Here is a 14,815-nt window from a genome sequence, read left to right as displayed (position 1 = left end):
TCCATGAGCTCAGCAGTCAATTTGGCCTTGTTATGCCCACCAGGCATTATTCCTCTGGCTCCACACAAGTCCTGCAGTGTAGGTCGCTTTAGAGCACTGTAGTCCATGGGTCTGTTGGCAGGGACATGTGATTCCCGCCTCTTGCCACCAATTGAAGCGGGACCTGCGGTTATCCCCTTTGATTAGAATAGGTCAGACGCATTTCCCCAGTAACCGGATGGGACACAGTTTTAGGATACAAAGGTTATTTGGATACACAGCTTTGCTTCCTGTTGCCGCCTCCTCCTACTCCGCTTCCTCCTCCTCTACCACCTCCTCATCCGGTCAGCGTAACACCTTCACCACCTTCAGCACAGCCAGGGGGAAACGACAGCAGGTTGTTTAAAAACTCAAATGTTTGGGGGAAAAACCCCACACCGCGCAGGAGCTGTTGACGGGCGATGAGTGGTTGTTGCAACTAAGCCTCAAGCCCAGCCTGGTGGTGTGCGATAATGGGCGAAATCTCCTAGCAGCTCTGGGCCTAGCCTGTTTGACGCACATCCCTTGCCTGGCGAATGTGCTAAATTTGGTGGTGCAGAAATTCCTGAAAAACTACCCATATATTTCAGAGCTTCTGCAGAAAGTGCGTGCAGTCTGTGCGTGCTTTCGGCGTTCTCACCCTGCTGCTGCTCGCCTGTCTGTGCTGCAGCGTAACTTCGACCTTCCCGCTCACCGCCTCATATGCGACGTGCCCACAAGGTGGAACTCTACCTTGCACATGCTGGAGATACTGTGCGAGCAGCAGCAGGCGATAGTGGAGTTTCAGCTGCAGCATGCATGGGTCAGTTGCTCTGCGTAACAGCACCACTTCACCACCAATCAGTGGGCCTCCATGCGAGACCTGTGTGCCATGTTGCGCTGTTTCGAGTACTCCACCAACATGGCCAGTGCCGCTGACGCTGTTCTCAGCTTTACTATCCCGCTTCTATGTCTCCTTGAAAAAACGCTTCGGGCGATGATGGAAGAGGATGTGGCACAAGAGGAAGAGGAGGAGGAAGAGGGGTCATTTTCACGGTTATGAGGCCAGTCATTCACAAGTGGCTCGGAGGGTGGGATCCTGCACCAGCATAGGCCAGGTACACAATTGTCCAGCATCTTCACACTGTCCCATGGAAGCGTTCAGCTGTCCATCTCCCAAACACTGGAGAGAAAGAGGAAGTACCCCCCTAGCCACCCGCAATCCCTGGCCCTGAATGCCTGCATTTCAATTTTCGTGGCCTTTGAAATGCTGTCATTCCGTCTGGTGGAGACTGACAGTTTTAAAAACCTGATGGCGTTATTGGACTGCAAGAAATGCCTTGCAGGCCGCAAATGTTTCTTTTTTTATATGTCCCAATATTTTGGGGGCTACCCCAATAAAAAAACAAAAAACAATGTTTGCTTCCTCCACCGCCGCTTCCACCTACACCGCCTCCTCAACCTATGGGTCACTTAAACTATGTACACAATAGCAAAGGCTTGTGAAGGCCTTTTCTCCATGCATCAGGAGTTGAGCTCACTTTGAACAATGAAAGAGAATACCCTGCACTCCAACCCTCTCTCAAATGGATAATTATGGTGATCCTCCTGACAGCCATGCTTTAGATTTTGATTTATGTTCTTCCAAAGCTAAAATCAAAGATTTCATCTAGTGCTATTTTAGGGCTCAGCTGTATTTTAAATTTTTATATATGTTTTGTTATTTTAAGTGATTTCCCTATCCACATTTGTTTGCAGGGCACTTGTCCTACTCTTACCCCCATTTTACTTCCTTTTGCAGCCCTCTAGCCCTTTCCATGACTTTTTTAGAGCCATTTTTGTGGGGTTTGGGGTCAAATTCGGGGTCAAGATCGAGCCCGAACCAGGACTTTTTTTCGAAGTTCGGCCGAACATGCCGGACCCGAACATCCACGTGTCCGCTCAACTCTAATCATATGTATTAACTAATGCCTGTTTATGCAGGTGGATCAATGCTGATGAATCTGTTATACCTTTATGCACACCATTAAAAAAAATAAAGTATTAGGATCACCACCCACTGTCATGGATGGGAGCTGGGAGAGGAGACAATAGCCCCCCTAAAATGTATTCCCCACGTGATGCCCACAGGTACCCCCAAAGTGCTGGCCATTTACCACATAATTACCTGCCAAGGGTATTTAACCATTTGCCTGCTGGTTATTAGTCCTGTCAGTGGGCAAATAGCTTCTAAATGTATCATTCACTTGCAAATAGCAAGTGAATGATAATGTGTGATTCTTGTGCTGTAAATTGGTTTGCATGAGTTTGGAAACACAGGGATTTCCTCACCTGAGCATGTTACAGAATTTGATCGCATTTGGCTTTAGTAAATATGAGAATTTCCATTGTGGTTGGAATTTGAACCAGTCAGACCAAACAGGGCAATAACTGATGTCATCACTGCTCTGTGCAGGGAGTGAAACAGTAGCCTGTTACAGGCATACCCCAGGCATAATACAGGCATACCCCACTTTTAAGTACACAATGGGACCAGAGCATGTATGTAAAACAAAAATGTACTTAAAGTGAAGCAATACCTTTTTTCACTTCCCAATGCATGTATTGCATTGCATTGCAATAGTAATTTACAGGCATAACCGTTGCCATGTTTTTTTTTTTTTTAACACACCATGTAAACATTCACAGTGCAGGTGGAAAAAGTGTGTGAACCCTTGGATTTAATAACTGGTTGAACCTCCTTTGGCAGCAATAACTTAAACCAAATGTTTCCTGTAGTTACAGATCAGACGTGCACAACGGTCAGGAGTAATTCTTGACCATTCCTCTTTACAGAACTGTTTCAGTTTAGCAATATTCTTGGGATGTCTGGTGTGAATCGCTTTCTTGAGGTCATGCCACAGCATCTCAATCGGGTTGAGGTCAGGACTCTGACTGGGCCACTTCAAAAGGTGTATTTTCTTCTGTTCAAGCCATTCTGTTGTTGATTTACTATGCTTTGGGTCATTGTCCTGTTGCAACACCCATCTTCTGTTGAGCTTCAGCTGGTAGACAGATGGCCTTAAGTTCTCCTGCAAAATGTCTTGATAAACTTGGGAATTAATTTTTCCTTCGATGATAGCAATCCGTCCAGGCCCTGACGCAGCAAAGCAGCCCTAAACCATGATGCCCCCACCACCATACTTGACAGTTCGGATGAGGTTTTGATGTTGGTGTGCTGTGCCTCTTTTTCACCACACATAGTGTTGTGTGTTTCTTCCAAACAACTCAAGTTTGGTTTCATCTGTCCACAGAATATTTTGCCAGTACTGCTGTGGAACATCCAGGTGCTCTTGTGCAAACTGTAAACGTGCAGCAATGTTTTGTTTGGACAGCAGTGGCTTCCTCTGTGGTATCCTCCCCTGAAATCCATTATTGTTTGTGTTTTACGTATTGTAGATTCGCTAACAGGGATGTTAGCATTTGCAAGTGACTTTTGTAAGTCTTTAGCTGACACTCTAGGATTCTTCTTCACCTCATTGAGCAGTCTGCACTGTGCTCTTGCAGTCATCTTTAACCCCTTAAGGACCAAACTTCTGGAATAAAAGGGAATCATGACGTGTCACACGTCATGTGTCCTTAAGGGGTTAAAGGACGGCCACTCCTAGGGAGAGTAGCAGCAGTGCTGAACTTTCTCCATGTATAGACAATTTGTCTTACTGTGGACTGATGAACAGCAAGGCTTTTGAAGATACTTTTATAACCCTTTCCAGCTTTATACAAGTCAACAATTCTTAATCGTAGGTCTTCTGAGAGTTCTTTTGTGCGAGGCATCATTCACATCAGGCAATGCTTCTTGTGAAAAGCAAACCCAGAACTGGTGTGTGTTTTTTATAGAGCAGGGCAGCTGTAACCAACACCTCCAATCTCATGTCATTGATTGGACTCCAGTTGGCTGACATCTCACTCCAATTAGCTCTTGGAGATGTCATTAGTCTAGGGGTTCACATACTTTTTCCACCTGCACTGTGAATGTTTACATGGTGTCTTCAATAAAAACATGGCAGCATTTCATTCTTTGCGTGTTATTAGTTTAAGCAGACTGTGATTGTCTATTGTTGTGACCACATTTTATGACCAATTTGTGCAGAAATCCATTTTATTCCAAAGGGCTCACATACTTTTTTCTTGCAACTGTATACACACTACACAAACACTCATTGCATTCACTATACACACTACACAAACACACTCTGCATTCATTATATACACACTTCACAAACACACTCTGTATTAAATATATACACACTACACAAATACACACTGCATCCACTACACACACACACACTGCATTTACTACATGTGGCATGTATATTTTGTGCATCTACCTTTAGAAATAGTTTATTTCTTCAAAATGGTAAATGTACAGAATATTGGTAAGTTATCGGCTATCGACCTGAAAGTTCACAGATTATCGGTATCAGCTCTAAAAAATCAATATCGGTCAATCCCTAGTTTCCAGCTATCCTTCTGAAGTAGAGGAGGTGGTGAGTGGCACCTGGTGGATAAGAAGTATGTGCAAAGTCAAGTCAAACTTTAAAAAAAAAATTGCTTCTTACAATTGGGGACACCAGAACACAACTGACACCATAACCACTGCAGTTTATTTTAACACATTTATTGACTGTGGCATTATTTCTGAACTAACAAAGCTTATTTGCCACAATCCATACCAGGATGTAAGTTGTAAACTGCATAGTAAATACTTTTTATTCTACTCGATAATTCATTCCTTTATTACAGTCTATTATTTGGGCACAACTCAGTAGTTCAAATTCACTTTAAAAACATTTAATTTTTCCTTGCTGAAGTACCTGTCTGCGAATATATTTTAATATCTTTTAAAATTGTTCAAAGTAATTTAGCTTGCTGCTAAGGAATGTTTTTAATTAGTAGCATACAGTGGAATCTCCCTTATTTTCCACGTTAATAACAGTGTGCATGTTGGTCAGTGTGGTGGTAAACCATTACATTTAGACTTAGTTTTAAGAGTAAGCAAGAGCCGTGTTTAAATATTTCCTGTTAACCCCAGAGGTTTTTTAATACAAAATAGTGAGCTTTTTCTAATATAACAATTATGCACAAGTATTAAAAAAATGATTATGAAAGATTAAAATCATTGAAAACAAAGAATTAGAATAAGGCTGAAGGAAAGTTTGGGACATGCATATCAGTGGAATCACTGTCGCCTGGAGATTTGAAAAGAATGTTGCCCAAAAGCAAACCTTTCATTTCTATAGTTATTTAAATTGTAGTGTGTTTGTATGTGTTTATATATATATATATATATATATATATATATATATATATATATATATATATATATATATATATATATATATATATATATATATATATATATATTATATAGTGTTAATTGATAGAAGGCTTAGAACAATTGAAATAAATGCATTTTAAAAAAATGTAAAATTTCCTTTTGAAATATTTAAAAAGATATATAATGTTAATTAATATAAACATCACCTTTATTAGCTTATTTAGTTATTTTGGTTAACAGACCTTCTTTCCTTTTAGTAAATGTGCATCTATGATTTCCGAGTTCGGCAAGCTCTTGGGCCAATTAATTCAAACCTCTTGATAATATCAAAAAAAGAATAATAGATAATGTCCCCCAGCACAGTGGTGTCTGCTCATTTTATTTCTCTCTCATACTCCTCCCTGATTTGGCTGCGTTGGAGCAGACAGGTAATAGAGAAGAAATTGAAAAGGAAAATACATGGGAAAATATAAATGAAAAGAAGTTATTATAACCGTTATAATGAAGTGCCTTTCATTTAAATATAAGAATGTAACGCTAAAATGAACTTGTGATCCTGAAATGCATTTTTAATGAGTTTCCTTTTATTTTTTGCTGCTTCAGTAGCATATTTTAAAGACCCCTAGAAAAAAAATCCACATTAAAAAATATACCAAATGCCACAACATACAAAATTGGATATTGGTTTATTCCAAAACTGCTGATCAGGAAGAGTGGCTCTTCAACACAAAAATGTTGCAGTCACTTTATTTAAATGAGGTTGAATTTGCATTGTGATGTGCCATTCTGATTTAGAAAAAAAAATTAGATTTTCAGATCAAATTGACCCAGCCAGTGAAGCGTTAAGGAACTGGCACGTCTAGTCTAAATGCCTCATGTTATATCAAACCAATGGAAGTCATCTAGTGCTTCTGGGAAAGCAACTTTCTTTATGACATTTTTCTCTTGTTACTGTGTTCAGTCTTTGTCCACACGTATGAGAAAACACACGCATATGTATGTATATAGTGTGTAATGTATTTGTGTGTAGTTTTAATTATATATATATATATATATATATATATAATTTTTACTTCTTATTTATTTATTTTTAGAAATATTGTTCTCAATCTCCATGTGATTGTTTCTTGTATGATGTATCTTTGAAAATATATTCTATTTTTTTCTTTCTTTGTTTTTTTAAAGGAGAACGTCCTTTCCAGTGTAATCAGTGTGGTGCCTCCTTTACTCAGAAAGGCAACCTACTTCGCCATATCAAATTACACTCTGGTGAAAAACCCTTTAAATGTCACTTGTGCAACTATGCATGCAGACGGAGAGATGCGCTCACTGGTCATCTCAGGACACATTCTGGTAGGTCCTTACACTTTAGATTCCTTTTAACTCATCATGGGTTGCTTATTAAATCTGTTATGAATGACATGTAACCCTCAAACATGGACAGACATGCAGACCTGGACTGATAATCAGGTAGGTTCGTTTTTATAACAATTGTAACAATACATAGTAATATTATTATTATTATTATTATTATTATTGTAGTATATTGAAAAGAAACAGGTAAATTACAGAAAATAATGGTAGTAAAGCCAAATTATGATGATATGTTTTCCTTTAATACATAAATCCTGGACATTTGCATATTTTACCCAGATACAGATACCCAGCATGATATTAATTAATAAATAACTTCTGTGTAGCAGAATTTAATACTTTATTCCACTGTTGCTTATGTAGGTTAACCCCAGATTTTTTTTACATGTTTTTGTTTTTTACTTGTAGCTATTCTGTTAAAACATTTAATGGGTGAACTTATTTCAGAGTTTTTACTGCAATTAGACCTTCTGACATTTGTTAAAAGTGCAAATAAGATGAAGCGCAACATAAGATTTGCACATTTTAGATTTTTAACAGTAATTTACCAATATTCCACTCGTTGCTAAAATACACCAAAGTATGTAGGATTAAACCATCTTTATTTGTCCTTGTGACAAGGAAAATGAAGCAAAACAAAAAATGCATGTATTTATAATGTACTTTAATTAGTCTAGTATAGTCTAATAAAATGTTTTTAAAAATCTATTTGTTTTAAAAATCCTATCTCTTCTGCAAGTTATGCAGCTCTGCCTCTCCATCCCCTTTTTTGTTCACTATAAACTTCCATGTTCAAGCTAGGCAGTTTCCAATTAAATGATTTTTAGATAGATTTATCATGAACATAATAAGTACTTGGAAGTATTTGAAAGCTATTAAAATATATATGACCGTATATGAACATATATGTTAGTAAAAATAAAAAAATCATGTTAATTTAATACTGGATATTTTACAAAATATACGAATAAAATAATATGGTAATTGTGCTGAAATATGTCCCAAATTTATCTTTTCTGATTTCTTCCTGCATTTTTTAAATGTTTTCTTTCTTTATCTTAATCAATCTAATCTTACACAGGAGGCTGCTTTGCTGTAGCAGGCAATTAACAGAGCAGGTGATAAGAACTTGCTAAGTAAACACACCCTGTTCACAAGTTTCCGAGTTAAAAAGGTTGTGTGAGTCACTGATTCAGGGACTAGATTTGCAGAAGTAAAATGGGTTAATGCCTAAATGGCAGAGACTGCAAGTGCTCCTGGCATTATAAGCACTACAGCTGGCTTTTAACCCATCATTTAAAACACCAGGGGTTTGCGTTGGTATCTGATAGCTGTTGGTGAACAATAGAAGCCCACTCTGTCATCCCATTGTAAACCAGTTGGACTTTTCTTCATCTGCACTTCTGCACTTGGAGAGTAAAGAAAGATATTTCTTGTTGAATCTACATGCTGCTGATGGATGAAACTGAGCCTACAAAGCACCTGTTCCCCATTTCCCACGGTGTATGTAGTGGTGAGGGATCTGGGAATAAAAGTTAGTGTTGTTTCCTCAAACCTTACTTACAACTGGACTAGTTTGTTGAATGAATTCATACTTACATAACATTTCAAAGGAAGAAACTTACAGGTCTCAGTGGGGAAAGTCCTGGGGCAGGGCTGTTCTGAGAAATTTTAGGTGACTTACTAATAACAATGTATACAACCAAATGTATACAACCAAACCAAACAAACCAAACAATGTATACAACCAATGTATACAACCAAAATGTAACAAAAACAATATAGCTTATTTACAAGACACATTACTGAAAGTATTAGTGCTGTGTATTTCTGTTATACACTCAGACACAACAACAATATGGAGCTGCTAGAAAATAGGAACATTAGGATAGAAAAGAGGGGCAGAATAATTTGGGGCCAAAATAGGGATTGTCTCCTAAATAGTGATACTTGGAAGAAAGGGCCAGCCAAAGACATTGTACTGCCTGGGTCCAAGGATTAAATGCTGCCCCATCATCACCAATATATGTATTCCATGGCTATGTGCAGGGCTGCTATCAGTTATTTTGGGGCCCTTTAGTGTGGTTATTAAATATGCATAGACTTGGAAGTGTATTTTGGCAGTTGTGCTGGGTCCATGGATGGGTGACTGGAGCATGACGTGTCAACGGTTCTAGCAATCCCAACAGGCTCCCTACAATGGCCACTTGCAACTGTCCTTTTTATCCAGATACTACTAAAGTTATCATACTATGTCTCTCTTGTTATCATCTGATCGGGAATATTAAAATAAACATGGAATTATTTCACTGTGGCGACAAAGATGGGATGAAAAACAGAAATTGTGACTGCTCATAACAGACTGTAACATGTCATTATTTTGACAACTGAATGATTTTGTTCCAGTTGTAGATAGATCAATATATTGAACTAACAATGTTAAATAGGAGAAAAGAGTAACAACATTAGATTCACCTGACAAACCATCATCCAAAACATATTCTGACGAATACAAAATATTCTGACACAGTATTATGAACCTCAACCATTAGAAATAGCCGAAATATGTATTTTTTATAATGGAAAACGACAAGGATATGAACATATATGCGATAGCACCCAGGAAATTAGCAAGTACATGCAGGTTTGGAGAATATTTACAAACTGCAATGATTGACATGTTTGTTATTTGAAGATAACTTTTGAAAGAGCTTTAGTAATGGAGCCAGCTACATAAGACACAGAAGTCTTAAGATCAAAGCAAAACAGAGGAGATGAAATAAGTTTTCCAACAGAAAAACTGTGGTAAATCCAGGACAAATAAAAATTGAAGAAATGCAACAGTACGACAGTTTTTATCTGTTACAAATGTGGAGCTAGATCACATGATGCTAGAAGCTGTCATTTTAAAGGACCACTCTAGGCACCCAGACCACTTCAGCTTAATGAAGTGGTCTGGGTGCCAGGTCCAGCTAGGGTTAACCCTTTTTTTTTTATAAACATAGCAGTTTCAGAGAAACTGATATGTTTACACTGAGGGTTAATCCAGCCTCCAAATCCTCTAGTGGCTGTCTCACTGACAGCCGCTAGACGCGCTTGCGTGATTCTCACTGTGAAAATCACAGTGAGAACACGCAAGCGTCCATGGGAAAGCATTGTAAATGCAAGCATGGGAAGCATGGGAAGTAATTTTAGAGCATCAGAACCTCAGTGAGAAACATGTGCATAATCTTGAGTTCCAGCCAGCCTAGGTGATGCCTATAGAACCATGCACAGGCTGGCTCTGCTTGGAATGTATGTCCATTCATACATTTTAATGGGAGCCCCAGTATTACCCACGAGAGAGCAGAAGTTTTACCTCACAATGTATTAATGACATGAGGGTTATGGAATAGAGCAGGAGAACCAAACCTTGCAACTGCCTTACTTCTCCTTTTTCAATAAATAAGTGATTCCTTTACCTTTTTCTTTACCATACATGGTTAAGGAAAGCTCTGTCTATGTTTTCCCACATCACTAGACACACATGTGAGTTGCACATTAATGTGTTAATTTATTTAAAACTATGCTTTAATTAAATTAACTCTCCAGAAGCTATAACTTTTTTTTCATTGCTGCATCAATTTTAAGATCTTACTGTAGCTCTCAGTTCACCAACTAAACTACCAGGTTGATGTCAGCCACCTTAAGTTACCCGGCTGCAATAAAGGCACTTGAAATCAACAATAGAGTTGAATATCACTTATTCACATACCTCTAACAGTGGGAGTTATAAACTTGGAGTTAGGGTTTGAACCATAGGGTGGCAATTAAAATGAAGAGGAGATATCCAATTTTAAAATGGACATTCTGACTGATATACATTCTGGTGAACCGTGCTTAGGACTGCACATGCACAGATAACTGCTAAAACACCCTACCCATTGGCTCAATGCCCCAATATTTCTCTGCACTTTCTGTTGACTCATCCCTAATACCCTAGAAAAGGAAACAAACCTGGAGTTGTGGAATAGAAAAACAAATTTGGTACCGTTATTGCATAGGTCTGGAGTGTTGTGAGGCATGTATGCATGCGAGTATCAGAGGTGGAGATTTTTGCCAGATACTGTTTTGTGTACCTTCATCACACAATTATCCATATTTATGGGCTGTACTGCAGCCACACAGAAGAATGGGTGCAAATATGTTAATTCATGAAAAAACATAAATGAAGATGATTGGCAATGTAATAGAAGGGATTTTTTTCATGTTGTCTCCCGAAATTACTGAGTAGAAATTTATAGATTTGCATGGTGCTTATAATGAGAACAATTGGAGCACCAGGGTTTTCTAAAAAGAATGGGGCTTTAAAATGTATATTGCTTCATTTATTTTACATTTTAGTGAATGTTTTCATATTTGTAAAGCATATTTTATAATATGGAAAAATTTAGGTCAGAGAGAACGCAAAGAGAATTCAAGATTAAAGAGCACATTACTTGTCACAGCAATAATGTGATCTATTTGTTGAAATGTCCATGTAGACTGGAGTATGTGGGAAGGGCGACCCGTCCACTCCACATAAGGATAAGAGAACATATTTATAATATTAGAAAAGGATTAGAAAGTCATAGTATTTCAGAACATTTTAAGAAAGTGCATGGACAGGATCCACGGGGACTAAAGTTCATAGGCATTAATACGGTACAGCGGGACTGGAGGGTAGGTGATTTTATTCGTAAGATCGGACAGGAGGAGATGAGATGGATCTTTCAAATGGAAACACTAACTCCGTCCGGTCTTAACAAAGATTTTGAACTTTGTAATTTTCTGTAGTATTTAAAAAAAAAAAAATTATGTTTTTATATTTTTGATCTTTAATTTGTGCTTTTTTTTGTAGCATATATTTTTTACTGATTGTTACATCGTGAACATATTTATTTATATTCACGATGCTAATTAAATTAAATTAAATTTCAATTAATAAAGTATACTTACCTGAGATCCGGATTGCAAGCTTCCTTTCCACGGACCCCATGCACTCTAGGGGCTGATCCTCCCTGAGTTCTATAGTAACGAGTGGTGCTTTTACCACTCCAATCTTGTGAGTGTAACACCTAAAGGGCACCTCTGTTTGCTTTATTCTATATATTTATAAGTAAATTACTAGGCTGCACTAGGAGCTCTCTTTCTGTTTTTGTCTCCTTAATAGGTGTCAGAGTGATTTCCATGTTTGCAAGTACACCTACAGATTGTGCTTTGTTTCACCACAACCACTGTTTGTTTTTCAATTATTTATAATATTTCCACTCTGTAAACACCTCATTTTATGTACACAGGGTTACTTTCACTCTCTATAAGAGGTCCATAGTGAATACGATTTTTTGTTGTTGCGCACCATCACTACTGTTATTTTATGTTCAAATCGTTTTACCAGGATTTGTTTTTGTTGGTTGCTGCATGTACTAAGATCCTTCTCTCATTTGCGCCATCCTATTTATAATCGTTTTTTATATTTTATAATCTAAAGAAGACAGTCTTTCACAGCCTCAAATGCATTGTTAAACTGCAAAAATATTAATTTGTCACACCTCCATTTTTTTCATATACTTAAAAGCAATGTAAATCTATTTACCAGGGTAAGTAACCTTTGGCAATTCAAAAATTGGGGATTACATCTCCCATAATGCCATAGAGCAGGTAAAGCATCAGGGGGATCTTATCTGGAGTGGCATAACCAAGATCCATCTCATTTGCTTTGGGTTTTGTTCATGTAATAGTTCCGGACTTTACTCAAACAAAACTCCTTATTGCACAACGTGTGGAACTCTTTATGAAATAATTGTCACATAGTCCAACTTGACTATAATTATTTCTTAAACAATGCAATTGTTTGTGCAAGTCAAGTAGACATTAACCCCTTAAGACCGGAGGGCGTACAATTATGTCCTTTTTTAAGCGGCTCTAAACGCCGCCGGGCGTAATTGTACGTCCTCCGGTTTTTTTTTTTGCTTACCCGGTCTCCGGCGATCCCACGCGGGCGATCCCACGCTGGCGATCGCGGTTGGGGGGACTCCCAGGGAGCCCCCTGCGGCACGTCCGCCCTCTTCAGCCCCCCCCGGGCCATGTCAGAGTGAGGTCCTTGCGAGGACCTCACAATCACATGGCCAGTATAGCTGGCTGCAGCAATGCCAGCAGGGGGACTAACTGTAATGACAGTTAGTCCCCCTGCTGGCTGGAAATAAAATAAAATAAATTAAAATAAGTGTAAAAAAAAATTATATACTTAGATCATATATATATATATATATATATATATTATATATATACTGTATATATATATATATATATATATATATGATCTAAGTATATATATATACACATATACATACACACACATACACTGTCTAGGTGTATTTTACTATTAATATATATATAATTATATATATATATATATATATATATATCAAATTACACGTAGACTGATACTGATTAAATATATATATATATTTATTGTTATATATATATATTTATATATAATATAAAAAAATGTAAATACATAAAACAATTTAATTAAAAAAATAATTCAAAATAAATAATTAAAAAATATAAAGATGTGTGTTATTTCGTTCTAACTGTATTGTAATATTAATATATATATATATTTATATCAAAATACACGTAGAACAAAATAATATATATATATCTATATACATAAATATATACGTATATATCACTATATATATACCTATATATAAATAAAAATATAAAAAAATTATATATATATATATATATATATATATATACGTATATATACACATTTGTATATATATACATATATTAATTCTACACATATATTTATGTCATATTTTTACATAATTAGGTATCCTAATTAATTACAATTAGCGGGACCTGCCTGACAACCCACGCCGAAAGTATAGGGAATTTAATTTGCTAGCACTATATTTAACCCTATATCTTTCCAAGACACAATAAAACCTGTACATGGGGGGTACTGTTTTACTTGGAGACTTCGCTGAACACAAATATTAGTGTTTCAAAACAGTAAAATGTATTACAACGATGATATCGCCAGTAAAAGTGAAGTTTTTTGCATTTTTGCACAAACAGCACTTACACGGACGATATTTCTGCTGCAATACTTTTTACTGTTTTGAAACACAAATATTTGTGTTCAGCAAAGTCTCCCGATTACAACATTACCCCTCATGTACAGGTTTTATGGTGTTTTCAAAAGTTACAGCGTCAAATATAAGGCTTGCGTTTCATTTTTTTCACATTAAAATTCGCCAGATTGCTTACGTTGCCTTTGTGACCCTATGGTAGCCCAAGAATGAAAATTACCCCTATGATGGCATACCATTTGCAATAGTAGGCAACCCAAGGTATTGCAAATGGGGTATGTCCAGTCTTTTTCAATAGCCACTTAGTCAGAAACACTGGCCAAAATTGGCATTTTTTGCATTTTTCACACATAAACAAATACTAACGCTAACTTTGGCCAGTGTTTGTGACCAAATGGCTACTAAAAAGACTGGACATACCCCATTTGCAATACCTTGGGTTGTCTACTATTGCAAATGGTATCCCATCATGGGTGTAAATTTAATTCCTGGGCTACTATACAGTCTCAAAGGCAACGTAACCAATCTGGCGAATTTAAAATTTTAAATGTAACGTGCTATATTTGACCCTGTAACTTCCCAAAACACCATAAAACCTGTACATAGGGGGTACTGTTTTACACGTGAGACTTTGCTGAATACAAATATGTGTATTTTATTGCAGTAAAAGCAAACAGTATTATGACATTGACAGTTAAAATGTCATGTAGAACTAAACAAATAACATTTCTTATTTTCTTCCATTTTTTTCATATTAAATTATGTTTCATAGCTAAATATAAATTAAATGAAAGCCTTGTTTCCTCTGAATAAAATGATATATAATAAGGGGGGGTGCATTTAATATGAAAGAGGTGAATTACGGTTGGACAGACATAGCGCAAATGCCAGGTTTTGTTTACGTTTTGTTTTGTTCACAACTTGTACATTTGGCTCAGTCCTTAAGGGGTTAATAAACTGACTTGTCTGCTCGATCTTCCTTATCAGAGAGTATACAAGTCTT

The 14,815-nt window shown here is 37.0% G+C and overlaps 1 protein-coding gene across 4 annotated transcripts in view; it reads left to right on the top strand.

Moving 5' to 3' along the window:
- The window catches only part of IKZF1 (IKAROS family zinc finger 1), a 519,714-nt gene that overhangs the window by 393,679 nt on the left and 111,220 nt on the right, over positions 1-14,815 (top strand). For all 4 annotated transcript variants that reach the window (XM_063452036.1, XM_063452035.1, XM_063452037.1 and 1 more), the window contains one exon: positions 6,500-6,667. In XM_063452036.1, coding sequence (XP_063308106.1) covers positions 6,500-6,667 — 168 coding nt within the window. The remainder of the gene's footprint in view (positions 1-6,499; positions 6,668-14,815) is intronic.

This window comes from Pelobates fuscus, chromosome 4 (assembly GCF_036172605.1).
Source record: "Pelobates fuscus isolate aPelFus1 chromosome 4, aPelFus1.pri, whole genome shotgun sequence".
Classification (NCBI taxonomy): domain Eukaryota; kingdom Metazoa; phylum Chordata; class Amphibia; order Anura; family Pelobatidae; genus Pelobates; species Pelobates fuscus.
This window is presented reverse-complemented; position numbering and strand designations above follow the sequence as displayed.